Below are 27,024 nucleotides of genomic sequence, written 5' to 3'. Positions count from 1 at the left end.
TCTAAAATTCTCTTCCTGTGAGTCATTAACCGGATTTGGTCTCTTTAGTTTTACTGATGTTAAACGTTCGGTCTTAGGTGTGTGAGTCATTCTTGATAGTGCTCGGTCTTGTACTAGCGCTCGGTCTGAGCTATATGTATTCGGTTTAAGTTTTTAAGCGTTCATTTTAAACTCTTAGGGTTGGGTTAAGCTCTTAATGGTCGGTTTTTCTCTAGTAATCAGCCAATATTTACGTTCGACAATTTCTTCAGTTTTATTTATTATGCACCATTCGGTCGTGTCCCTTTGGTAAGTGTGAAGGTGTTCGGTCTCCAATGTTCACAGGTTTTATCTTTCTTATGAGTGAAAATATAATTGACGAATGACTGTGTATGTTAAGTTATGAGAATTATGCTATATTTTTGGATGTTACACATTATATTTTGGTTAATAATGTTATCATGATCTAAGTATCTATTTGAAAATGTTACGCTCGTTTGTATTTGTGATTTTAAATGAGAAGTTTGAAGAATTTTTCATTAAGTTATTATATTTCTCTTTTATTTTTGATCGGTTCAATATATTTTTTATTTTCAAACTATTTTACAAAATTATATTTTTTTTGAAAGTCATATTATAATCTATTATATAACTCCATTTATCACACAATAATAAACCTTCTATGTACGAATGAAAATGTGTATATTTTTAGTTTATGAATGAAACACAATTTTCTAAAAATAGTTTATGAAAAATAAATGTATTTGACGTTTGTCTAATATAACATGTACAAATAAAGAACCAATTACATCTACACAAACGCAAAAAAGTGTCAAAGTTATCATGTTATATATTTTTTCTTTGTTTTAAGACATAATTACTAAAGATTTTAAACTTATAGATCAAAAATTAAAGATAAATATTTTCTTAGGTTAATTGTATATTAATATTAATTTTCTTTTCTTTAAGAAACACATGTAATAATTACTAAATATAAAACACATGTTCAATTATTTAAAGTTTAAACAAAATTAACAAAATTAACAAAATTAATTTTTTGTATTAATTATTATTATTATTATTATTATTATTCTAAAATTGGGAGTAACAAAACGGGTTAGTTTATCCTATTATGACCCGTCTTGCTGTTATTTTCGTAAGAAATGGAATAAGCTAAGATAACCCATTATAGAAGAGTAAGCTCAAAATCCCAATCCATCCTACCAATAAATTGGGTCCACAAAGTTTATTTAAATTTTTTAATAAATTAATTATATATATATATTGTAATTATTTTTTAAGTTTTAATTAATTAATTAATGTTTTTAATTAAATAAAAATAATAATAATTATTTTTACATGTTAAACAACTTTATTATACTTAATAATTAAAACTTCATTTAATCAATTAAATTACAAGCATTGTACATTTATATCCTACAATACAATACACACAAATTAATTTTTTAAATTATTTTAAATGTTATTTTAATTTAAAATAAAAGTGAGTTCGCGGGTTAGCCTCCTCTATTCCATCTCTAACTTGTCATTTACATGGATTTGGCGAGATAGGTTGAAAGAAGCTGGTTTTCAACCTGACCTATAAATCCAAATCATCCTAACAAAACACATAATATGTGTTATATTAAAACGATTATTTACCCATTTACTTTTTTATCATATTTAAAATTATATAAAATTATGTAAGTAATATTTGTTTTAAATATATTTATAAGTTCAATTTGAATTTAGTTTTTGGAAATGTTACTTATTAAAAATTTATTAAATTACCAACCGTGTTATTTTAATTTTCGTTTACTGTGACAATAAATCTTATTTTATTTGTATAAGTTAAATATAAATTTCAAAAATTATGTAATAAACAAGGGAACATAAATTAATAGTAAGTAATAATAAATGTAATCTAAAAATATGTTTTAAATTAATAACCATAAATTTATTAACTTAATAATTTTTATATAAAACTAAATTGTGATTATTTTTTAAAATAGTATTTTTATTTATTAATTAACATGAATTTAAATTAATAATGTTAATTAATAAGAAAAAAATTATTTAAATTGTATACATCAATTTATAATGTTATAATATGAAAAGGAACAAATTTTTATATTTAGAAGATGTAGTAAATATTTATATTAAAAAAATTGAATGGAGACGAACCAAAGATTAAATATTAATTAAATAGATACATTAATAATGTTTAGTGTAATACATAAATATGGGTCTGTGTTATATTAATACTATATTATGTTAAATAAATATAGTAAGTAATATAGTTTTAATGATTAAATACGTGCATTATATTTATTAAATAATTGCTTTTTTAACATTATAAACCTATATATTTATGTGTGTGTATTTATTACATACATTAATATTGCTTAATTTAATAAATACATAATCCATGTAAAACTAATCATACAGTGTTAATGATATGTTATATTCAATAAATATAATAATTAAGTAATGTATATATAGGAAATAAAATTAACTAAAAATATAAATGTATAACATATTAAAAATAATTATTTTTAAGTATATATAGATTAAAAAGTACATTTTGGCAACTATGATATTAAGTATGTAATCCTATTTATCTCTTAAACCTATTTAATATTATTGTGTAATTACATTTAAAAACCTATTCAAAAAAAAGTTTGTTGAGATGACTATCTAAAATTTGTTTATTTTTCAATTGAAATCCTAAATCATATAATGTTGTATTCAACTCGGTCAATGTGAATTTTATTTTGCGTGATTATTGTTTACATGTCTTTATATAAAACAATGTTTAATTGACTTTTCAACTTTTTATAAATTTCAGAACTTAATTAATAATTTAATTTTTATACTTAAATTTTTTATTCGTTTTGGTATTAATATTTATTTTTAACTCATGATTAATTTAATTTTCGTTTTAAACGAAACCGTGTCATTTATTTTACAAAAGTAATTAAGGTTTTAAAATTAATTTATTTTATTATTCAAGTTTGTTTGTATGCTTATTCAATTTATTTTAAAATATATTTTACAAAATTTTATTCCAGAATTGAGACGGTGTTTAAAACAATGAGATTTAATTATTTTAATAATAAAAATTTTAAATATAAATAGAAATGATATAAATAAGTTTTATTATTTTAAAAGCATATTATTTCATTAAACTTTTTTATAGCTTTTTTTCTCTTTTTTTTTTATCTATTTGTCCATCTATTGGAAGATAGAAGATTGTTAGAGTGATCTTTGAGACAAATTTTTCATTTCTATCCAATCAGTTTATCTAATAGATGTCTTTTTTTTTATTCTATGTGTTCTTCTGTGTATCTAAATCATTTTAGTTTGTATGTAATATTTAAGCATTTTATAAGAATTTTTGCTCATCACTTATCCTAATGATGTATTTTGATCGTATTGTATTAATCATATAAATAGACATAATTTTTTATATTATCAAACTAAATAATTATCTTTTAAATTAGAAAAACTAATTACATTGTTTATTAGTTATAAATATATTAAAATCTACGGTTTACATAACTGAATTGCATAATGAAGTTTGATGTGTTGAATTGTTTGTTTTGGATGTTTACCTTATAATTTGATTTGGTTGAATTTATGCTTTGATTTGAAGTTTGATATGTTTTTATTATTTACAGTATAAAGTTTATTGTAGTTCAGTTTTATTTAATAAAAAAAAAGTAAGTATTTAAAATTATTATATTATTAATTTATATCTTTTTAAAAAAACAAGTAATTAATTTAAATCAAATTCAATAATATTATTATAATGGATTTAAAAATAATTTTAGAGGTATTTAATAAAAACTAAATTTTCATGTACATATTAGTATAATATTTATAAAAATAATAAATTTGATTCTAATTAAAAAAAATTGAGACTTGATATTTGAGACTTAAGACTCCATTCAATAAAACACACACAATAAAAGTCTTTAAATAAAGTATTTTTGTTTCTATTACATTATTTATATATTTGCATTGTCCTTTTCAATTTTATTTTAAGAAAATGATCCTTAATTTAGTTCAAGCTGATCGGGTTGGAAAGTGGAGTGAGACACTTGTCACCCTATATAATGTGATAGAGGAGAAAAGAGATTAAAGTGCAGTTCTGGGAACCCTATTCTCCGTTTCCGTTGCATTATCATCGTACAAAAATACCCGTATAGTTGAAATTGTGACCTCTGCATAGCGAAGCCAGGTTGCTTTCATAACACTTGAAATGGCGCTGAAGCAATCTCTCAGGCACAATCACAGTAACATACACAATACCTGAGAGAGAAATATGTAAAATTATTAACTATTATTTTATTTACATCAAAATTCTTTATTTTAATTTAAAATAATTTTATGAAATAATATAAATATATTATTATTATTATTATAAACATAAGAAAATTCTTATTCAATTCTATAAAATAAAATATTTATATTAAATTTTAATTATATCTCACAAATTTAAATTTACATAATAAATATATTTTATTTGTTAAAACTTCCGTATACAAAAATGTTATAATTTTATTTTTGCATTGTAATTATAGAAAATAAAACAATAGTCATAAAATATTTATTCTAATAAAATAGTTTCTTTTTTATGAAAACGCTAACTCATACAACTAAAATTATGATATATAAACAAATGTTTGAAAATTATTAAACACAAAACAGACACATTTTGATAATATGTTTATTTATTTACTGTATGTTCCTTTCTAAAACATAAATCTTAATTGAATGAAATGCACATTTTAAAATATTTCAAATTATCATTAGTAAATATTCAAAAATTCAATTATTTATTATAAATAAATATTAAAATATTTATTACAAAAAATATACAATGTTTTTTTCACACAAAATCATTATTTGTTTAACCTATTATAAATTTAACAGGTTATATTATATCAAACCATTCTAAAAGATTTAATAAATTTTATAAAAAATATTTTAATTATGAATATTTAAGATAATTAGACAAATATATTTCCGTATTCTACATTTCTATTACAACCGTACAAAAATACCGGAACAGTTGAGATTATAAACTCTGGATCGCGTAGCAAGGTTGCTTTCGTAATACTTGAAATGGCGCAGAAGCAATCTCCCAGACACAATCACGGTAACACACACAAGAACTGAGAGAGAGAGAAGAGAGAAGAAAAAAAAAAAGCATTGACCGCCATTAAAAACCACTTCCCTTTATATATCACTCCCAAACACATTCCCTTCATTATCTTTCCATTTTCTCTTATCTTTCTCTTTCTGCTTTTTTCTTTCTCTTCTTCACTGTCCAGAAAACTCTTCAGAACTTCAAAATCAAGAAGCCCGTTTCCATTTCCCTGCACTTCCTGTCCGGTTCGGTCCGGTTCAATTGGATCATGGAACAAACCATGCTTGAAGCCATTCAGTTCAACGAGGAAATCCAAGGCATCATAGCTCCGGCGCCGGAAACCGCCAGTTCCTTCACTGCGCTGCTCGAACTCCCGCCGACGCAGGCCGTCGAGCTCCTCCATTCGCCGGAGCGAGCCGGGAAACCACCGCGCCATAATCCAAAACCCTATCCGTTGACGTCATTTGCCTCCGCCTCCGCTTCGTCTGCCAACCTGACCTTCCCGTCAAACGCCGCCCTGATTGAACGCGCCGCCAGGCTCTCCGTCTTCGCCGGAGAGAATTCTAACTCGAACTCGAACTCAACGGAGATAAAGCGAGAGCTGCCGGAGACCGATTCCAACCCGAGTTCAACTCAGGGCGGCGGCTCCGCCTCCGATCCCGCCCTGGAGAACAAGGACGAGAAGGGCCTGAAGAGGAAGGAGCGAGAGAAGAAGGTATACTCACAAATTTCAATCGCAACCGGAGTTAGGGTTTCGGTTTTCGGTAATTTTTGCGAAATTCAATGATTCTGTGAAACGCAGGTGAAGGCATCTTCGAAGAAGAGCAAGAGTGTCGTCCCAGACGATAGTTCCTGCGACGGCCAGAAGCTTCCGTACGTTCACGTCCGAGTTCGTCGAGGTCAAGCCACTGATAGCCATAGCTTAGCAGAAAGGGTAACCTATTTAATTAACCACTGATTAATTATTTTAATCACAGTTATTTATAGGAGAAAAAGTGGAGTTGAATAATATTATTATGTCAAAAAAGTTAAGTTGAATATATATATATATATATATATATATATATATATAATAATATTATTATGTCAAAAAAGTTAAGTTATATATATATATATATATATATATATATATATATTTTAAAATAGTACTTACATTTTTTTTTGTTTAACCGTGTTGTAGGCTAGGAGAGAGAAGATAAATGCTCGGATGAAACTTTTGCAAGAGCTGGTCCCGGGTTGCAATAAGGTTGGTCCTTTTTCTTCCTTTTTAGGGTTTAGTTTATGGCTTAATTACAGAGTTCATTAACCGCGATTTGTTCATTTTTCATGATTATGCCATGATTATCTGTCTGATTTGTCTCCTAAAAGTGCAATTATGTCCGGGGATTATGGAGTTTTGGAAACTGGCTTGTGTCATTGTCACCTTTTCACCTAAAAAAAGTGTATGCTTTTGTATCTAAGAAAAGTGCTCACTCCCACTGGGTGTGTCAACACGGCATTTTCGTAACCTTCTCTCTCTGGTGTTGCTTTTTGAATTGGTTTGTAACGTACTGAACAAGATTGTTTCAAGGCTAACTCCGTCATTCCAGTACAAAAAGAAAATGCTTTTGTTATTCCAATCTTGTTACTCTGTTTAAGAATTATTTGGATAATTTTTTTAGTAAGTATTTATTAGGGAATAATATACACTAGTTAAATGAAGATGGGTTATTTTATTATAATTGTTTTTATAGCAAGGTTTTTTTATAATTTGGAATTAGTTTATGCAAAATTTTAAATCAACTTTGTTAAATAAAAAAAGAGATCCTATTAATTGGCTCTCTATATAAAGTACAGAAGATTTTTTTTTTGTATTGTGTATGCTTATGAAAAATGTTAATAACAAAATTTAATATTTTTTAACGCGTTATCTTTTCTAAAATTTGTTGAGAATTATTAATAATTGCATATTTTAGTGGGACTTATATTTTACGTGAATGAGTTAATCTTTGATTTTTTGTTGTTTCTTTTAATAAACTTTAATAATAGTAAATGATGTTCTAGAAAAATTGTATTAGACTGCGTTGTTAAGCCTTGTAAGTGCATATTTAGATGTGTTTGGTTTCCCATTGAACTCCCAAATTATTGTTTTGGCAAGCAGTAGTTTAGATTATCTACTGAAATTCAAACACATCTGCGAGGAGTTTGAGGTAGGTTCAAGCCCTTTCTCCATCCTTAATCGTTTTTGTTCCTCTAACAAGTTTTTGACTCCGGATTTTGGACTTCAATGTGAAATAATGAACTGTACAAAAAGCGACATCAAGAAAAGAATGTTACATAAAAGTAATATAGCGATTCTTCGTTTTATTTAGCCATAAATTAGTCGTTGTTTTTTTGAAAAGGACAAACAAAAATATGCGTCACGGTTTGTTCAGGACAATTAAGGAAATCCTCCCTCGTCCCTTTCTCCAGCCAGAAGGCTTAGTGAAGAGACAGAAGGGTGGGCGTGTGGGGCGAAAATGGGGGGCATATTTTAGCTGGACTCTGCTCTTAACGATTTGAAGACACATAGGTGGGTGTATTGAAACTAGTGTGCATGGGTCCCCTCGGCCATTGAAATATTAATCCTTAAGACGGTGACGGTTCCATCTTCTCTAGGAGTTTGGTATCCATCAATCATTTATGGGATGGCGGAAATAGGGTGAAAAAAGAAAGCATTCCTTTTGCAGTGCATCTACCAAACGGATAAACCTAACTGGCTTTGAACACTGTACATGATCAAAATTATGGCCGCCTAACCTTAATCTAGATACACACCTCAAGATTTATCTCCTACAGTTTTCAATTGAACTCGTCTGTTTTGAGCTAGGTACAAGATAAATTTATCCTTGATTGATTTGGAAAAAATATTTTTGTTTTTCTGAATTCATGATTACAAAAGTATGACCTTATAAATACGTTGTTTCCTCTTATAAAAAACTTGTACAATAACAGTGAAAACAACAAAAGTCTTGTTTCAGACAAATCTTTACTTTTATATTTTTAAAATTAAAACAAAATGGTATCTTTGTAATTATTTATGAAGAAATGAAAATCGTAATATATTTTCTCAAACCAGCAAACAAGGTATTAACTTGACCTTTTTCTATTTAATATAAAGTGATATTTTGAATAATTTTACCTGCGGATGTTTCTCAACATGGGAAAAATTTGATCTCACTCCTTTTCACTTAATTAATGATTTACTATACACGATCACGATTTTGTCGATGCTACTGTGGACCTATTTAGGTTTAATCTAGAGGCCTTAATAACCGGCCACTATTGTGAATTTTAAATGCATTTAGATTGTGTTTAATTTTTCTCAAAGCAGTCAATGTAGTAAATCAGATATAGCTGAAGCTGACACAACAATGTTTTCTGTACAGATATCAGGCACAGCATTGGTTCTGGATAAAATCATCAACCATGTTCAATCTCTACAACATGAAGTGGAGGTCAGACTTTCGTTTCATTCACATTCTTGGCAGTTTTGACAAACAATGAGAAAAATAAAGTTATTAGAAGTAATCTGATTCTTAATATTACTGTGGATAGTGCGTACAAACATTTAAAAAAAGTGGCTGGTTTTCCTTTCTCCCCTGTCTTTATCTGATACTTCAAAATTGACATGTAGCCCAATAAAAAGCTACCGTGAGTTTCTGGAATATGATGGCAGTCATCATAACAAATAAAACATTGCTTGCCTATAACCATTAAAGCCATCATGATTCTATTATTTTGTACCATATGTCATTATAAGCTTCGACTTTCTTATATGAATGAACATGGAATTGGATTTCATCTTATTACGGAACTGCCGCCTATCTGCCTAATGTGGACTAGAGACTTGAAAATAAATGCTCTTGGAAGTGTGCATTGCTTGGTTTTTGTATATATGCGCAGAAGTTATAAAAATGATAAAATTGTTTTCTTTGAGATGATAATTTATCTAAGTTTGCTTGCAAGTGAACTACAATTATGAAGAATCTTTCTATTGGAATACAGTGCTATAATATGAGTAATTTTCATCAAGATGATGTTGTTCTTATTGATTTTCGTTATCAATCCAGATATTATCGATGAAACTGGCAGCAGTGAACCCAGTAATTGATTTCAACCTTGACAGCTTATTGGCTACCGAAGTAAGTATAATTTTTTAGCTTTTGTCTTTGCTGGGGAGTCATCTGAAGGACATGGGCTATGGCTCCTGATTTACATGATAGATCGTGTTCAAATCTTGTGTCATCTTTTTCCTAATGATTATGAGATAGATCCCACCTATTTATTGTCTGCCAAGGGGGGAGATATCACACGAGAGAATCCACTTCCTGTGTGAATGAATTTTGTCTGGTTGGATTCTAAAAGATTTGTGGAATAACATTTATCATCCATCACCTTCTGGAGTAGTTTCAGTTATAGTTTTATTGGAAAACGGGCATTTGTGCAGTATTAAGAAGTCTGATGTAATTTTAGACTACTCTTTCAAACACTTACATTTTCACATTGATTAGTGATAGATCAAAGTTTTACTGCTGCCCTATCAGTTGTGTTTTGCTTTGTTTCTATATTTCCCAAAACACTGGAGTGGTGAACTTGAAAATTGGGACAGTGAAAGAGATGCCTTATATTCAGTTACTGCCATTCATTCATGCTGTAGGATGTTCTTGCAGACCAACCATAAAACTGTAGACGCTTTACAAGAATTAACAATGTGTACACATAGATGCTAGCATTTGATAGCCTATCTTGTCATAATTAGTATTTCAAATTCTCCTGTTCTGTTGGAATTGCGCGTTTTGATTAGTTCAGTTGGATCTGGTATATGCTCTGGGGTATGTTTCTGTTGGATGAAGCTATAGAGCCAGTTCAGCATTCTCCATTGATATTTAGATTTTATGTTAATTTCCTTCTGCTGATAAATATTGTCGGTAACTTGTAGGGAGTCTCTCCAATGGACTGTAACTTCCCTCCCACAGTTGCACCCGTCGTCTGGCCAGAAATCCCGCAGAATGCAAACAGACAACAATATCAGCAACCGTGGCAATTCGATGCATTCCACCACCAGCCCATTTGGGGCAGGGAAGAAGACAACACTAATTTTATGACTCCAGAAAACTCACTCTTGAGTTATGACTCATCGGCTAATTCAGGTACATCAGACTTAAGCTTCTATCTCACCCTTTCCTCCCAGAAGTCCCATTCAACAAAAAAATGCATTTAATTTCATCATGGCACTCGGCTTCTAAATAAACTAGAACTAGAAATGTACCCGCGCGTTGCGTGAATGTTAACCCTTTTAAAAAATTTCGGTAGACATCTAAACAAAATAATGAGGACAAACTTCACCTAATAGAATACGACTAACTCCATAAAAAATAGGCTCGTCAACAATCTTTTCTAGAAAACCTTGACCAACTTTTATAGAGAAATAGTCTTGGTCTATATCAACCAAACACATTGATAATATTCTCATAAATGTGAAAGAGAAAAATGTAAAATTCTTTGATTGTGAGCAGGCCAATTACCCCCTTTAAATTTATATAATTCAAATTCTTTGAAAATTTCTTATCTAAATAACATCTTTTACATAGCATTTCAAATTCTTTCCAAAAATAAAATTTTCTAATATTATAAGAATAGACATTCACATATTTGTTTTTGAAAGGATATAACTTAGGACTCATTTTGTCAATGGGTCACAACCTCTTTCACATTTCTTTCTAAACCCATCAAACTAATGATTTTTTAATTTTTTTTTTTGAAACAGTTTAACATTTATTATTATGGCAGAAAAAAAATCTATAAATTTTGTTTTGGACAATGATTTTCTCACTATTACCTCCGTAAGCACCACTAGCATCGGTACTGTAACGTCTCGTTTTACCACTATCATTAGTTTCATCATCACCTACACTGTCATTTTAATCATTATTTTGACATATTACCATCGTAGACCGTTATTTTGTTACTATTATCATTGTCGATACTACTATTATAATCGACACCTTCACCATTGTCATTGTGTTACCACTACTGATATGCTACTGTCCCCTACAAGTAACCTTATTGCATTAGTCATTACCATATTGTCATTACACCATTACCATAAGACCAACACTTTCATCATTTACCACAATTGTTCTTGTCACTCCATACTAATGCAGTTCTAGTTTTCGACATCGCCAACACCATACAAACATAAGTTTAACCAAATAAGATTTTTCTTTTTACTGTTTTAATATGAATCTATAAACTAAAAATTGAAAGTTTAAAAGGCAAAAACCATCCTACGCTAAAAATCTTTTTAAGAGCTGAAAACTGGTTGTAGGTTTTAATTTTTTTTAAACTCAACTAAAAGACGAGTCTCAATAATGCCCTTGTGTGGTGTGTGTTTGTCTCTGTGTAGAGAGAGAATCCTCTCAATTATGATTTCACAATTTGCATTTGGATCTTGAATTGCTTTTAATAGGCGCAAATGAGTTGGGAAACCATACAAGGGACAATTAAGAACTCTATTTCATGGTACGAGGCCTTGATTGAGGACTCTAGTGGCAGGTAAAATAAATAAGAATTTTAAATTTTCTTTCATTCAATGAGCAATTTAAAGGGTAACCAGTTTCTAACAGAATGCACAATAGGCTTAAAATTATAATGGATGTTGTATTACCATTAGAATTAGTAATGAGTAACTGATATAATTTGAATGTGTTTAATAAAAACACGGATATTGATTAGTTAATAGTTTTAGTTAATTATAAAACAATAAATGTAAAATTAAAATTCTAAAGTAATAGAACAAACGGAAGTGGAATTATAGTCATGACAACATATTGTTTGTGTAACTCATTTTACACATTATAAATAGATAAATGTTGTATTTTCTAGGGAACATACTGATGCTGTAAAGCATAAATGAATCATAAATAACTCAACCCAAGTTAACTTGTCATAAAAATGTTATAAATTGCTCAAAAGGAATTAGTTTGCATTACAACAACAAATATGTTATTAAATTTTTAGGCACTCTGCAATTTTATCCTGGTAAGTTACTTTTGAATCTGAATGGAACAATTTAAAATTTGTGATACAGTATCTCTGCATTCAAATCAGTTGAAGATGGAACTCTGAAGGGGTACAGAGGTGGTGGCACCAGTAGCAATTAGTGTATATAACAAATATAGTATTAGCAATTAGCCGTGATTTGAGCAGCCTCAACATTCAGCAGGGTTTCCTTGTCTTCTATTTTGTCAGAGTCAGTTGGAAACCTGGAATTTATTCAGCCAGCAAGGAAGAAGAATTGTTAATCTATTTTTATAAAATATATTAGTATCACTATTTATACTAACTACAGGGGTCATTCAATCTATGCTGTGATTGATTGATTCAGATTGTAAAATCATTGACTGGACTATTAGTGAACTATCATGGAAGTTTGTTGCTATGTTCATTGAATGCTACTTGATGGTTTGGTTCTTTTTCATGATTTTTCTGAACAAAATACTGGCAATTTTTCATTTCTATCACAGAGAAATGAATATTCTTATCTTTATTGAGTTTAATTTACTTGAAGTTGATAACAAAATCTTATTACAACTTTCTAATTCAACTGGAACTTGAGATAAATTTTACTTGTACGTGGATGTGAAGAAAATTCGTGAATATGTTGACATCATAGAAGATGAAGGTTAGTTAGAGATTTCAACTAAATTCCAAAGACACTTTTATGTGTTTTACCATATTGACTTGGCTAAAAGTGGACTGACGTGAATTTCTGCTGTTCAAATTGGTCCCCCTAGGTTAAAATGAACAGGTCTTGATGATGCGCTCTGCATTATCTTCTGCATTATTTCTATTTCAGCCACAAGCTTTTCAGGTGCAAGTAATTGCTGATTATATATTTAAAGGACAATTTATTTTTATTGGACTTTCTGAAAGATAATATTTAGTTCTGCATCCATTTAGGGATGATAAATTTAAGGAGGATGTAGCATAAATTGATCTATTTTCAATTTTCTGATTTTCTTTGTTCTTCTAGATGCTATCCTACTCTAAAAGTGCGACATGATAAGAGGAACTAGATCATGTTTCTTCCATAATGCTGTCTCCTTTAATTGTTCTTCAAAAGCATTAGCCTTCTTCTATGTTCAGTGCCTAGTGCCTAGAGTTGTGTGGTGTTACGCTGTCTTGTGATATAAACTATCATGTGGGGAGACAGATCCATGAAAGAGGCCATTTTAGAGTGGTGCAAAGTTTTGTTAAAGATGATTTTGTTTCAACTATGATACTCTATTCTTAGAAATGTATATGGTTTTTTATTATTTTTTTCCCTGGGAATACGCGTTATAGTAACCAAAGGATACTTGTTGCAGTGAAGAAAGTAGCTCAGACTTTTGTACCTAACGATCAATCCCAGACACAATGTAAAAGGCGTTGTGGTTCGTTACCACAGCTAAGACAGACAGCATGAGCATTGCCTGATAAATGCCGATGAAATCTATAGCATTTTGTTGGCATCAACGTGCAACTTGCAACAGCAGCTCTAACAAAACTAACATGGCATTCTCTGGAACATTTAAATTCCAGAGAAGCAGTACCAAGAATCTTTTATTGGTCCAAGATCATTTATTTAGGACATGTTTGGCTACAAACTAAAAATGTTCGAGATTTTTCTTTTAAAAATATAGTCTACACTCAGACACAGTACCATATAGCCGAACTAGCAGTAGCAGTAGCAGCTTTTAATGGATCTCTTACAGTCACGGTGACAGTTATTATTATCCAAGATCATAGGAAAACACGGGGCCTCTGATTCTCGTTTCAAAGTCAGTCACAACTAATTTTGAACGGAATTTACTAAAATGGACAAAATTTTTAAAAAGATTACAAAAATAGGTGACTCATACTTCGTAAGTAGAACATCAAAGCCATGAAATCGTCAGTGAAAGGATGATTTTAGATTAATCAAGCAGAAATTAAATTTTCAGTGTACGCATTCTTCATTACATTTTTATTTTAAACAATGTGTTGGAAGGAAGATTTCTCTGTTTTTTTTTAAAAATTAGTGCTTGTACGAGATTACGTTAATTATTTTTGTTTTTGAAAGTTTTTTAATTACATCTATGTTTTTTTTTACTTTATATTTTTTATTTTCTTTTTTAATTTTGTTACGTGTTGTTTAATTTTTGTTTGATGTGAATATTTTCCTTTTCAGCTGCTATTTTTGTAGATAATTTAGTTAATAAATTAAACTTTCAATATTATGAGAATGTAATTTGAGAAAAAAAAAATAAAGAGGGTTTTTGTTCGTAAAACAATTGCAAATTAATAAGAAAACAAATATTATAATATATGAATTTTGTTATTATGACCTTCATTCTAATAATAATAATAATAGTTTTTTATTTTATAGTAGATGATTTATCTGTTTTGTTGTAGATTGATAACTATTAATTTCTAACAAGATGAAATTGATTTTCATAAACATTGTAAATTGTTTGTAAGTTTGTTTTTAATATTTTTTTCGTTGAAGGATTCAAAATTATTGCAAAAATATGGTAGTTGAAATATATGTTTCTTACTATTTGAAATGCATCACACCTCAATTATTCTTATGCATTATAATGGGATAAAGAAATGACTATGATATGAAAAAATGGGATGAAAACACATTATATCTAACTTGAAAAAAATTAAAAATCTCCCAGTTGAAGAGACAATTAACTATAGAAAGGAAAGTTTTCTTCTTCTTCTTGATTTTCGTTCTTTGAAAAATGACTTTTATTCTCATCATATGTAAAATCAGCATAAGAGTGAACAGTTTTGTTGCTTTTCATGTAGTTCCTCTCTGAGTCTCAACTTCACAATAATCAAACAAAATCCATTTCACTTTCATTCAAAATAATTCCTTTGTTTTCTCGTACTCTTCATGTCCCTCTCAAACACATTTGTTTGCCACTTCGTCTTCTTCACACCCATCACTTGAAACGTCCCCAGCACAGTGCCTTTACTCTTGTAAACTCATGCCATGCACTAAACACAGTGATGTGGAACTTGATCATGAGGTCCCATGTTGATTTGGGACTGTTCCATTCAGTTTTGTCAGTGTACAAAAAGATGAGGCAAAAGGGTGTTCCCCATGATACTTTCACATTCCCGTTATTGAACCGAGCCCTGTCTTCCATGAGGGCTGATGTTGTGTATGGGAAAATGATCCACTGTGTGGCAACTAAAATGGGTTTGGATGGGGATTTGTATTTTTGCAATACCATGATTGATGTTTATGTGAAATGTGGGTGCATTGCTTGTGCTCGCCGGATGTTTGATGAAATTTCACTGAGAGATGTGGTTTCTTGGACTTTGATGATTGCTGGTTATGTTTCCCAGAGACTTGTTAGTGTGGCTTTTCGTCTGTTTAACAAGATGAGGATGGAATTGGAACCAAACTCGGTCACACTTATTGTGATGTTGCAGGCACCTTGTGCTTCCATAAAATTAAGTGAGGGAACTCAAATACATGGGTATGCACTGAAGAGTGGGTTGCTAATGGATTGGTCTGTGAAAAATTCCGTTTTGAGAATGTATGGTAGTAAAGGGGGTACCAGAGAAGTGGAACTTTTATTTGGTGAAGTAAACATGAAGGATGTGGTTTCTTGGAATATTTTGATTTCCTTTTACTCCTCAGAAGGAGACGCAACAAGAGTGGCAGGTCTGCTCAAAGCAATGCAGAGCCTAGAAGTGCATGTGTGGAACATTGAAACTTTGACATTAGTTACATCGGCATTTGCAAAGTCTGGTAGTCTTTCAGAGGGCGAAGGTGTGCACTGCTTAGTCGTTAAAACTGGGTTTTCTGATGACGTTTGGCTGACATCTCTGCTTGACTTTTATGCCAAGTGTGGGAAATTGGAAACTTCAGTTCTACTTTTTAGTGAAATCCATTCTAAAAGTAAGATCACTTGGTGTGCTATGATGTCAGGTTTCATTCAGAATGGCTCTTTTATGGAGGCCATAGTTTTATTCCAACGAATGCAAGCTGAAGATTTTAATGTTGTTCCTGAAATTTGGAGAAATCTTCTGGATGCATATGCAAACCTGGGAGCTTTAAAATTGGGAAAAGAGGTCCATGGTTACCTTATAAAGAATTTGTTTAATGGGGCAATAGAAAATTCAGTACACCTTGAGACCTCTATCTTAAACATGTACTTAAGAGGTGGTAGCATGTCTTCTGCTAAAACATGTTTTGATATGATGTCTGTCAAAGATGTAGTAGCATGGACAACAATGATTGACGGACTTGGCTCCCATGGTTTTGGCTTTGACGCCTTGAAGTATTTTAATTTAATGATTGAGCAAAGAGTGCAGCCAAACTCAGTCACCTTTTTGAGCTTACTCTCCGCATGTAGCCACTCTGGTCTTGTCAGTGAAGGCTGCAATATTTACCATTCTATGAAATGGGGATTTGGAATTGAACCTACTTTGGATCACCACACCTGCATTGTGGATCTTTTTGGTCGATGTGGGATGCTTAAAGAGGCCTTAGCCATAATATTCAAAATGGTAATTCTACCTGATAGCAAGATTTGGAGTGCTCTTCTGGCAGCTTCCAGAGTTTATGGAAATAAAAAATTCGGAGAATATGCAGCTCAAAGACTTTTGGAACTAGAACCTGACAATGCTGGATATTATACTCTGTTGAGTAATGTAAAAGCAAGTGTTGGAAGATGGGAGGAGGTTGAAAAACTGAGGAGAGACATGAGAGAAAGGGATCTCAAGAAAAAACCAGGGTGGAGCTGCATTGAGGTAGCTGGGTCCATCCGCGGATTTGTTTCTGGTGATAAATCACACCCTGAAGCAGAGGAGATTTATGAGGCATTGGGTAGACTGAGTATAGTGACACAGGATTTACGGTAGTTGAAAGGGGTGTTTAAACGAACTTCTTGGCTCATACAAGCTACATTCAAACTACTCTCAGACAAAGCAAACTAAGCCAAATCCTAGTTCTTCAGTGGAGAAAATTTTATCTGTCTCGTCTGGCAGAACACTTGGGAAAGGGACAAGGAAGCCTCACATGAAAGGAAGGGAAATGGATATGCAACAAACTAACTGTGGCATTGTATAAAAAGTTTACCCTCCATTCATAAGAATTAATTCTGTCCTCTTTATTAGTTACTAGGAATATATTGTATTTATCAATAAGTTCTCACCTGTTAGCAAGCATTCCTTTCTTGTTGCAGCAAAATCATACACCCTCCCCTCTTAAGAAACAGTGATATTCTTGTAAGTTCTTCCCTAAGAATCTCAAAGATAACACTATGCTATTTCATATTCTTATTTGTATCTTATAATTAAGACTTCCCAATTCAATACAGGATTTTATCTGTTAAGTTTTATTGTGGTATCACATTTGCTTCGTTGTGTTGTTTCCTGAAGACATGTATAGTGCAGCTATTGTGATTGTTAGATATATTATATCTTTTATTTTTTAGTTAGTTTGTTATTATTTCTCATTTGTATTTTGGACTTAGCCCATATTTCTTTTATTATAAATAGAGAACTCTATGTGTGTTAACACAAGGGAGATTAATCTAAATATAGTTTTTCACTATATTCAACATGGTATCAGAGCAGGTTCTCTGATCCTCTTCTAGTGGTCTCTGCTGTCTGCCGGCGGCCGCCGCCATGGCCGCTGGCAGCCCCTACAGTTTCAGTCGGTAGTCCATTTTCTCTTCTTCTTAGTGCAGCCAGTCTCTTCTGCCGTCGACCATCGCCGCTTTCCGCTGCCGTCGCTGCTATCGCTGTCGCCGCCACTTTCCGCGGCCAACCACCGTCGCCGTCGCCGGCCACCACCGCAGTTTTAGCCGGTGACCTGCGGATCTGGACCGTCTCTTCGAGCGACGGCCAACCACGCCGGTTTCGAGAGCCAGTTCTCAGTCACGTGCCGCCACGCAGCGCTTCTTTCCGGCCAGTCCGTTGCCGGTCGCCGGCCGCCGTCACAGTTTCGACCGGTGACCAGCAGATCTAGAGCGTCTCCTCGAGCGACGGCCAACCCCGCCGGAGACAAGACCAGACTCCTCTTCACGCGCCTCCACGTGCCGCTTCTTCTCCGTCAGATCTCGGGCACGTGTTCGTCACGGGCCGCCTTCCCAGCGTCGGCATCAAACCGCGACGCTGCCGGTTGTCTCGTCGAAGTTTCCTCTCTCTGTTCTGACCCTCCATAACAGCCATTGCTGCCATCTTCGTCTGTCTTCATAGCATCTTCATCTCGTCGCACATTCCACATCGTCGGACCTTCCTCTCGCTTCTGCGATTCTGTGCTTCGTCTCAACTACTGATGCCGCTGTCCGCGCCATCTGCCGCTATCCGCGCCGTCTGCCGCTGTCCGCGCCGTATGCCGTTGTCCAGGCGCCGTATGCTTCCAACAACTGTAGGCCCCCATCACCTCGTCAGTTAGTGATGGCAGTCCCTGTAGTTTTGTCGCTTTCAGCCACTCCAGGCCCCATCAGTCAGTGATGGCAATTTAGTCCCTACAGTTTTATAGCAGTCAACCGCTGCTGCAGTCGCTACCGCCTCAGACAGACGCAACTGCGTCAGTTCTTCTTGGGTTAGAGTTTAGCCCAATCTTCTTGTGATACACTGCTAAGTATCACACTTGGGAGTTGTCCACCTCCAACATGTCTTTGGATCTTTGATGCCTTTATTTCAGCATTATAGCTTAGTATTTTGTTTCTGTTTTAGTGGTCCAGCAACTGTGATATTCCACATTTCCGCCCTTCACACTAAGGGGGAGTACGTTTCCAAGACACTGCAAGTCACATATATATGGGTGTAGTCCCTGCAGTTTTGTAGATTTCAGCTACTACTGTTGATCCCGTCACCCATCCATCATTGATGATGATTTAGTGTAGTCCCTGCAGTTTTGTAGCTCTTAGCTTTTAGCTACTACTGTTGATCCCGTCACTCATCCATCATTGATTGGGAATCAGTCCTTGCAGTTTGTCATTGTCCACCACTGCTCTCCTTCATCCACTTTTGAAGTTGAAGTTTCACAAGCTGCTGTTAGTCCATCTATGTTTGCCTCACACTCTTGAAGACAAATCATCTAGTTCAACACTGAGTTCATCTATTCCAAGCTTAGTTCATACAATCTGTATGCTCCAGCTTGAGGGGGAATGTTAAATATATTATATCTTTTATCTTTTAGTTAGTTTGTTATTATTTCTCATTTGTATTTTGGGCTTAGCCCATATTTCTTCTATTATAAATAGAGAACCATATGTGTGTTAACACAAGAGAGATTAATCTAAATATAGTTTTTCACTATATTCAACAGTGATTATGAAATAGACTGTGTTAAGCCATTTACATTTTTAAGAGCTTTTCAGAAAATATATTTAATCTCAAAAGAGATGAAAAATTCAAAACATTCTTTTGGTCTATGTAAAATTGAATTCAAATCTTTTACTCCAAAATTTTAAGATATAGTAATCTGAACGAGAAAAAAGATGATTAAGAACACCTCAACATGCTTAACTTTACTGGTTTTGTAACAGATTAGTTGATGAATACTTTTGTTTATAATGTGATAAGAAAAACCGGGAATCTTAGTTGTGTTTGATTTCATAGCATCATTGTTTTTTGTTTCCTGTTAAACCTGGTGGATCTTTTTACTACAGACCAGGATGCTAAGAATTGGTGAAACACAGAACTGCAAGCACAATTTTGGACAACAATGAAGGTCTTATGTAAAAATGACATCATCAAAGGGATGTAAATCAGATAAATAATCCCTTGAAACTCAGGCCTTCTACCTAAATAATAACTCTCAGTTTTTCATTCTAGTTTGAATTCTAGAGGAAAATAGATTGAAATCCCGGAACTGGCATCATTAAGGAAAATGGAAAGTGGAAAGTAGTGTTTGTCAAGGAATTTGCTTATCCTCTTGTCTGCATTTCTATTATGTTAAATTTGATATAAATTATAATAATTCAAAGCTATTTGTTCTTTAACCCAAAATATCATGGAAAAGATATGTATTTGCATTTAAAATTTGTAATAAAAAATACAGAAAATAAATATTATAACTTTCTTTTAACTTAAATAGTTATATATATTATTGTATGATAAAATAAATTGTAAGTTGAGCAATTTTCTAGAGTAAAGTATACTTTGTGTTAAATATATTTTTTAATTATTAAATTTTAACGCAAAATTAAATTTCTTTCATATTTCAAATTTTGTATAATTTGATTTTAAAATTTAAAAATAAATAAATATAATTTTCTATATTAAACTATTTTAATTTTTTTATATATTAAATATGTTTTGATACGAGATTTGAATTGTTTATATTATTTTAACAAGTTTTAACACAAATATCAATTTAAAACACATGTCAAGCTAAAAAAAATATTATTTTTAGTTTAAATAAACTATATTAATATTTTTTAAAGTTTAAGAATTAAATATTTTCTTATGAACAGAAGCCTATTATTTACAGGGCAAGTGGTTTTTCTCTTCCTAAGAGATTCATGATCACATAAATTTGTTCCCTTATTGTTTTACTTTGGTTTCCATTGTCACCTTTTTAAAACCTTCAACCTTTTCAATCTCTCCTAGTGGTTTCCGAAGCATGTTTCTGTCGAAACATGTCTTGTCTTCCACACACAAAGCCTTATTCCAAAACTTGCGCCTTTTTTCTTTGCCTTCAAACTCGCACCACGTTCTCAGCACTCATAGCCGTGACACCCAACTACGAGAGGCCCTTCTACAAATGGCCCTTCGTGGCCATGACATGAACTTCCAAGACTACAACACGCTCTTAAACGAGTGTGTGAGCAAAAGGGCATTTAGAGAAGGGCAGAGAGTGCATGCCCACATGATCACAACTAACTATTTTCCCTGTGTGTTCCTCAGGACAAGGCTAATCGTATTCTATGTCAAGTGCGACTCTTTGACAAATGCTCGGAACCTGTTTGATGAAATGCCGGAGCGGAATGTGGTGTCGTGGACGGCTATGATCTCGGCTTATTCTCAGAGAGGGTATGCTTCTCAAGCCTTGAGCCTTTTTGTGCAGATGCTAAGAACAGGTATTCTTGGCGTGCTTGTACTTTGTACAAGTTCATATATGAGAGGGGTGATTATTTTTTGGTAATTGTGTTATGGAAGGAGCTAATATAGATTTTTTAATGCTTCATTATGTTTTGGTTTTATGTAGTAGAAGATGTTGTTAGGCCCAAGTTGGTAACTAAGATTCATAAAACGGAGCACTTTTTTGAGTTAAGGAGAAATTAGAGGATGAAGATGTTGTTTTAGTTAGTGAGTTGGGTTGACACTTTTGCTTGCGGGTCAATTTTGTGTCAATGGTTTTTCTGTGTTGACGGTAGCTATACCTTTTTTGCAGATACAGAACCTAATGAGTTTACTTTTGCTACCGTGCTTACTTCGTGTATAGGTTCTTTGGGTTTTGTCTTAGGGAGGCAAATCCACTCTCTTATCATAAAATTGAATTACGAAGCACATGTTTATGTTGGAAGTTCGCTCCTTGATATGTATGCCAAATATGGCAAAATTCATGAAGCTCGAGGCATATTTCAATGCTTGCCTGAACGGGATGTAGTTTCTTGTACTGCCATAATCTCTGGATATGCTCAACTGGGTCTGGATCAAGAGGCGTTAGAACTATTTCGCCAGTTGCAAGATGAAGGAATGCAATCAAATTATGTTACTTATACTAGTGTTTTAACTGCACTTTCCGGGCTTGCTGCTCTAGATCATGGCAAGCAAGTGCACAATCATCTTCTTCGGTCTGAAGTTCCCTCGTTTGTGGTTCTTCAAAACTCTTTAATTGACATGTACTCAAAATGTGGAAACCTCACTTACGCAAGAAGGATATTTGATACCATGCATGAGAGAACAGTTATCTCTTGGAATGCGATGCTAGTTGGGTATAGCAAACATGGAGAGGGAAGAGAAGTAGTCGAGCTTTTCGATTTAATGAGAGATGAAAACAAAGTCAAACCTGACGGTGTCACAGTTTTGGCTGTGTTATCTGGTTGCAGTCATGCAGGACTGGAAGATAAGGGAATGGATATTTTTTATGATATGACCAGTGGGAAAATTGGTGTTGAGCCAGACACCAAGCACTACGGGTGTGTTGTTGATTTGCTTGGTCGTGCTGGGCGAATAGAAGAAGCTCTAGAGTTCATCAGGAAGTTGCCTTTCGAACCATCAGCTGCTATATGGGGTTGCCTTTTAGGTGCTTGCAATGTTCACTTAAATGTTGACATTGGTAAAATTGTGGGTCACCGGCTTCTAGAAATTGAGCCTGAAAATGCTGGCAATTATGTTATTCTGTCTAATCTGTATGCTTCAGCAGGAAGATGGGAAGAAGTAAGATCACTAAGGAACCTGATGTTCAAGAAGACTGTAAGAAAAGAGCCTGGAAGAAGCTGGATTGAGCTTGATCAAATACTTCACACGTTCCATGCTAGTGATTGTTCCCATCCAAGAAGAAAAGAATTATCTGCAAAAGTGCAGGAGTTATCAGTCAGGTTTAAAGAAGCGGGCTATGTTCCTGATTTGAGTTGTGTTTTACATGATGTGGATGAAGAGCAGAAGGAGAAGATACTCCTAAGTCACAGTGAAAAGTTGGCGTTGTGTTTTGGTCTAATTGCTACTCCTGAAAGTGTGACAATCCGTGTAATAAAAAACCTTCGTATTTGCGTTGATTGCCATAATTTTGCCAAGTATATCTCAAAGATTTACGGAAGAGAAGTATCTTTGAGGGATAAAAACCGGTTTCATCGAATTGTTGGAGGAAAATGTTCCTGTGGAGATTACTGGTGAGAAGATTTTGATATAGAGTAACCAATGAACCTCTAAGGTGCTAAAAAAAAGGGCCTTCAACTTTAACCTTTAATCTGTTTTCATGCTGAAATTGCCTCAAAATTTAAATGCAATTCCATCAAGAAAAAAGAGATTGGTGTTGACTGACTAGGATTGAATATTGTTTGGATTGAATAACTTACGAGTAGGATGTAATTTTAAGAGGAATCAACACGGTATACGTTAAAATGCTTCAATGATGTGAAGGTTCTACCGTAGTTAATACCTAGTCTGTTTCTATAACACACTAAAGCCACAATTATTCTTGTAGAAATTTTGTATCAAAAATAAGTTGATAATATATTAATCAAGTATTACTCTAGAGTATGATATAAATATCTTCAAGTAGTATTATTCTACTTCCAAAAAATCACTAGAAAAATAACAGACTATTTTTTCCGTCATCTACCACTCTGGATTAATTCTAGAGTATGGTATAAATATCACATTTTAATGAATTAATTTATCATGATTAATATTTTTCTTCTTTTATTCAAAGTACTTCAACCAAAGTTTTGTCAACCCATCAGTAATATATATATATATATATATATATATATATATATATATATATATATTCTTTAAAATTAGCAAGTATTGATTTTGGTTAATATAATTTTTTATTGGTTTTTCATTCCACAAAATTTAAAATAACTCTTTTTATTTCTTATAAAATAATTTTCTTTAACGTTCCTTCTTTCAAAGTTGTAAATCCGTGTCCCTAATATTTATTTAAAGATAGATGAAAAACCTTTATTTTATAAATCTTAACAGAATTTTTAGGTAAAACATGTTTATATTTTATATTATAAAAATAATACACGATATTTTTTTAAATATTTTATTGAATATATAAGTATCAATGGATGTCATACAATACTAAAGATTAAATGCGATCATTTTCAATTTCAAATTCAAAACTTACTCAAATAAGTTATTATTCAAAATTTACATATTTTTCAAATATATGTTTTAATTCTAACAAACGGTTCTATTATTTTATTTTATCCCATCTTCTATATTTGAGAATATTGTTATCTTAAATTTCAACATATAATTTTGTTATTATTTCCGTAGTATAAATAGATAGAGAGTATAACAACCTCTGTCTATAAATACTGTGTAAAGGGCTAAAACTCTAGGCCCAATTGATAATTCGAAATCCAACCCAAACCCAAGAAACGGAAACAAACTAACATCAGAAAATTCGTAGTCTCTCTCTCTCTCTCTCTCTCTCTCTCTCTCACTGTGTGACCAATCGCGGTTCAGGTCTCACTCACTCTCCCTTCCGAGAGATCAAAACCACAAAAATCAAACCCAACCCCATGCCGCCCGCGACGCCATTCGCCACCGCCTCCGCCACCATCCGCCGGCGGGTCCTCCAGTCTCTCCGAACCCGCGGCGGCGCGGAGTCTGGGCCCAGCCGGTGGACGAGCCCGGGCCACGAGGAGCGGCCCAAGGGGTACCTCTTCAACCGGACTCCCCCGCCCCCAGGCCAGGCCCGCAATTGGGAAGACTGGGAACTGCCCTGCTACATCACCAGCTTCCTCACCATCGTGATCCTGGGTGTTGGGCTCAACGCCAAGCCCGATTTGACCATCGAAACATGGGCCCACGAGAAGGCCCTTGAGCGCCTGAAGATCGAGAACGCCCTCGCCTCCAATAACGACTCCTCCGAATGAATCTGCATCAGTTCCATCCATCTATGCATCCCACACTCGCTTTTGCTAGCTTTTGTTTAAAGCCATAAATAGGGTTTTCGCTGTAATAAGGGTATAACAACTCTCGGAATTTTTCAATTCCCTTTATTACTCTTAATTTTTACCTTTTTCTTCTGCGTTTTTTAGTATTGCATTGTCATGAGATTGTTGACTCGCTTCCTGTTATTATCGAATGTGGATAAGGCGTTGTTCTTGCGTTACATTGTGGTTTCAATGTTTTTATTTTTTCTATTTAATTATATGATATTCGTTTAGGTGAATGATGCTTGTTGTTGTTATGTGGATTCCCTTGTGATCCTTGAGGAGCTATTTGAATTCATCCTATGATTTGTCTCTATTTGTGGATTTGCGAAATTGAAATGCATCCGTTTGGCTGTAGATTATTCGTGTTGAAAGTTAACCTTGGATCGGATTTGTTTAATGTTTGTGTGAATTTGAAATTGTTGATGGATTGTGTCCTGATTCAGAAGTTGTTTAGAAATTAGTTGTAGCCTGTGTAAATTTAAATTTAGACTCATTCTAGTGTTGCATAATACAGAGAGAACCAACGGGTTGGGTCTTGTAGAAGGGATTAGTCTCTCCGCTATGTGACAAATATGGTTTGAACTCTTTCTGCTTTTTTTTTTTTTAGAAGTGATTGATCTCTCTCATCATACGAGAAACAAAGTTTGAGTCCCTACATAGAGAGTATTTACATTTAGTGTCTGACATTATTTTGAACAGTCTTGTTTTGAAGAAAAATATCCGTGGGAAAGTAAATAAAGTAACTAGAGAACCTATTGATTTATCATAGTTCAAATAACTATTGAAATATTGGAACTTGGAAGTGCCTAATTATTGCACTTCTTGAATTGGTTCTACAAGAACTTCTAAGGTTGGCAGTGGTTCCAATCAGTAGTAGTTTATGCTTTTGTGTACAAGCCTTCCATTATTCTTTATCAGGGCTGAGTTTGTCTCCATTGCCTACCCCTGTTTTGTTACTCTCGTGGATTAGCTTCTGCTAAGTGATCAAATTTATAAAACGAGGAAGTAGAGTATATCTACCGTTTATCTGAATTAAAGTTTCTTGCAATATTGCCTCATTATTGTTTGTGGATCCATTCTTGGACACATTTATTCACTTTAGAGGAGTCAATCCTAATTTTAAATTCTATGCTGAAGTTTTGTGTGTTTTCTACCTTTTTATTATTGTAGATTTGCACAAGTTAATGTTAATAGTGTTTCATATCACTGTCACTGAGCCCATAGCAAACTTAAACTATATACTACTACAGTTTGTGTGCTGTCTGCTTTATTCCGCACTTTGTTTATGATGATTAATTCTTTAGATGTAGGAAGCAAATTATTCTGCTGTGTTTAGACCCATACCACTTAATCTTTAAAACTTACATAAGGTAAGTTTGGTGTTGGGATTGTGGCAGTTCCTTTGACAGTGATCAACTAGTGCATATATCAAAATCTTTACCAGTTTTTTAATTAGGTCCGGTTTTTAACTCAATTCATCACCCCATCCTACTTATGTTATCTAAACCAGTTCCCACTTTTATCAATATAGCTTTGTTTTGTTTAGCTGGATCTGATCACTGAGTGTACTTTGCAAAAACCTTGATTTTTATTTCCTTAGGTGGGCTATGTTCATATCAAATTTTACCATCTGATATTCAATTTTTTTGTCTGTTCTTTCATTCTGAAAAGTGATCGGTTTCGTGTAGAAGGCATTTGAGCAAATTTTCAGTCAGTCCTGCATATTAGGGGTGAGGCTGTTTCTCTCTATATCTCCATACATTTCTCTCTGCATTCACACATCTTTTTAAAATTCCAAAACTACTCTCTGCAATTAAAAAACTCTACAGTTTATTTTTTGTATTTCAATAGATTGAAGGATTTTTTTTCAATGCATTTCGAAATTTGTTAAAAATTTTTTTGAAAGTTTTATCAAATTTTAAAATCTGTTAAAAAAAAATCTTTTAATAGATTTTAAAATAAACGTAATTCTGAGACTATTTTTGAAATATGGAAGTATAAGGAGAAATGTGTAGAGGTGAGGAAGAAACAGCATAGGGATGATAAAACACGCTGCTCCGGCCCATTTTGGTTTAGCCCACCGAGCGCTTCTCTCTGCACCACCACATCCTTCTCTCTGCACCGTCACATCCCCAATCTACCCTCGGCTAATATTAAAGTTGGTGGTTAAAAAATTTTACTTTTTACCAATTTTCATTTAAAGCGTCCTCTTCTTTCCTCCTCCATAGAAGCGACACTGCACCT

General features: G+C 33.0%; 4 protein-coding genes across 7 annotated transcripts; all 4 read left to right on the top strand.

The window, feature by feature from the left end:
- Window positions 1–5,000: 5,000 nt before the first annotated feature.
- Window positions 5,001–13,805, top strand: LOC108324022 (transcription factor bHLH48). 4 transcript variants are annotated; one of them, XM_017556803.2, is made up of 8 exons: window positions 5,001–5,849; window positions 5,937–6,068; window positions 6,315–6,380; window positions 8,542–8,610; window positions 9,226–9,297; window positions 10,095–10,305; window positions 11,625–11,710; window positions 12,246–12,384. In XM_017556803.2, exons 1-7 carry the CDS (start codon window positions 5,403–5,405, stop codon window positions 11,660–11,662), a joined length of 1,035 nt encoding a protein of 344 aa, XP_017412292.1. In that variant the 5' UTR covers window positions 5,001–5,402; the 3' UTR covers window positions 11,663–11,710; window positions 12,246–12,384. The 4 variants fall into 4 exon arrangements, with proteins under 4 accessions (XP_017412292.1, XP_052730568.1, XP_017412293.1 ...); XM_052874608.1 differs by lacking the exons at window positions 11,625–11,710; window positions 12,246–12,384 and adding an exon at window positions 13,525–13,805; XM_017556804.2 differs by lacking the exon at window positions 11,625–11,710 and having other exon boundaries at window positions 12,246–12,598.
- On the top strand, window positions 13,637–17,558 carry LOC108324415 (putative pentatricopeptide repeat-containing protein At3g01580). The gene is made up of 3 exons (XM_052874585.1): window positions 13,637–13,745; window positions 13,840–13,916; window positions 14,993–17,558. The coding sequence occupies exons 1-3, from the start codon at window positions 13,637–13,639 to the stop codon at window positions 17,060–17,062; spliced, it is 2,256 nt and encodes a 751-aa protein (XP_052730545.1). The 3' UTR covers window positions 17,063–17,558.
- Window positions 17,559–20,646: 3,088 nt separating this feature from the next.
- LOC108325279 (putative pentatricopeptide repeat-containing protein At3g13770, mitochondrial) lies at window positions 20,647–23,232 on the top strand. Its single transcript, XM_017558324.2, has 2 exons — window positions 20,647–21,237; window positions 21,552–23,232. Exons 1-2 carry the CDS (start codon window positions 20,781–20,783, stop codon window positions 22,994–22,996), a joined length of 1,902 nt encoding a protein of 633 aa, XP_017413813.1. The 5' UTR covers window positions 20,647–20,780; the 3' UTR covers window positions 22,997–23,232.
- A 991-nt stretch (window positions 23,233–24,223) lies between these two features.
- LOC108325338 (uncharacterized) lies at window positions 24,224–24,956 on the top strand. Its single transcript, XM_017558396.2, has one exon. It carries the CDS (start codon window positions 24,361–24,363, stop codon window positions 24,715–24,717), a length of 357 nt encoding a protein of 118 aa, XP_017413885.1. The 5' UTR covers window positions 24,224–24,360; the 3' UTR covers window positions 24,718–24,956.
- Window positions 24,957–27,024: the final 2,068 nt, after the last annotated feature.

The sequence above is a fragment of the Vigna angularis genome, chromosome 3 (genome assembly GCF_016808095.1).
Source record: "Vigna angularis cultivar LongXiaoDou No.4 chromosome 3, ASM1680809v1, whole genome shotgun sequence".
In the NCBI taxonomy this organism is placed as follows: domain Eukaryota; kingdom Viridiplantae; phylum Streptophyta; class Magnoliopsida; order Fabales; family Fabaceae; genus Vigna; species Vigna angularis.
Note: the sequence above shows the minus strand (reverse complement) of the source record. Positions and strands in the feature narration are given on the sequence as shown.

What these genes read in the sequence shown, in the direction of transcription:
- LOC108324022 (XM_052874608.1), top strand. Translation starts at nt 5,403, where the DNA reads ATGGAACAAACCATGCTTGAAGCCATTCAGTTCAACGAGGAAATCCAA. An exon ending in GGAAGGAGCGAGAGAAGAAG is followed by an intron (nt 5,850 to 5,936) that starts GTATACTCACAA and finishes TGTGAAACGCAG; the next exon opens with GTGAAGGCATCTTCGAAGAA. An exon ending in ACAGCTTATTGGCTACCGAA is followed by an intron (nt 9,298 to 10,094) that starts GTAAGTATAATT and finishes GGTAACTTGTAG; the next exon opens with GGAGTCTCTCCAATGGACTG.
- LOC108324415 (XM_052874585.1), top strand. Translation starts at nt 13,637, where the DNA reads ATGCCGATGAAATCTATAGCATTTTGTTGGCATCAACGTGCAACTTGC. An exon ending in ATTTAAATTCCAGAGAAGCA is followed by an intron (nt 13,746 to 13,839) that starts GTACCAAGAATC and finishes TTAAAAATATAG; the next exon opens with TCTACACTCAGACACAGTAC. An exon ending in ATGGATCTCTTACAGTCACG is followed by an intron (nt 13,917 to 14,992) that starts GTGACAGTTATT and finishes CTTTTCATGTAG; the next exon opens with TTCCTCTCTGAGTCTCAACT.
- LOC108325279 (XM_017558324.2), top strand. Translation starts at nt 20,781, where the DNA reads ATGTTTCTGTCGAAACATGTCTTGTCTTCCACACACAAAGCCTTATTC. An exon ending in TGTGCAGATGCTAAGAACAG is followed by an intron (nt 21,238 to 21,551) that starts GTATTCTTGGCG and finishes CCTTTTTTGCAG; the next exon opens with ATACAGAACCTAATGAGTTT.
- LOC108325338 (XM_017558396.2), top strand. Translation starts at nt 24,361, where the DNA reads ATGCCGCCCGCGACGCCATTCGCCACCGCCTCCGCCACCATCCGCCGG.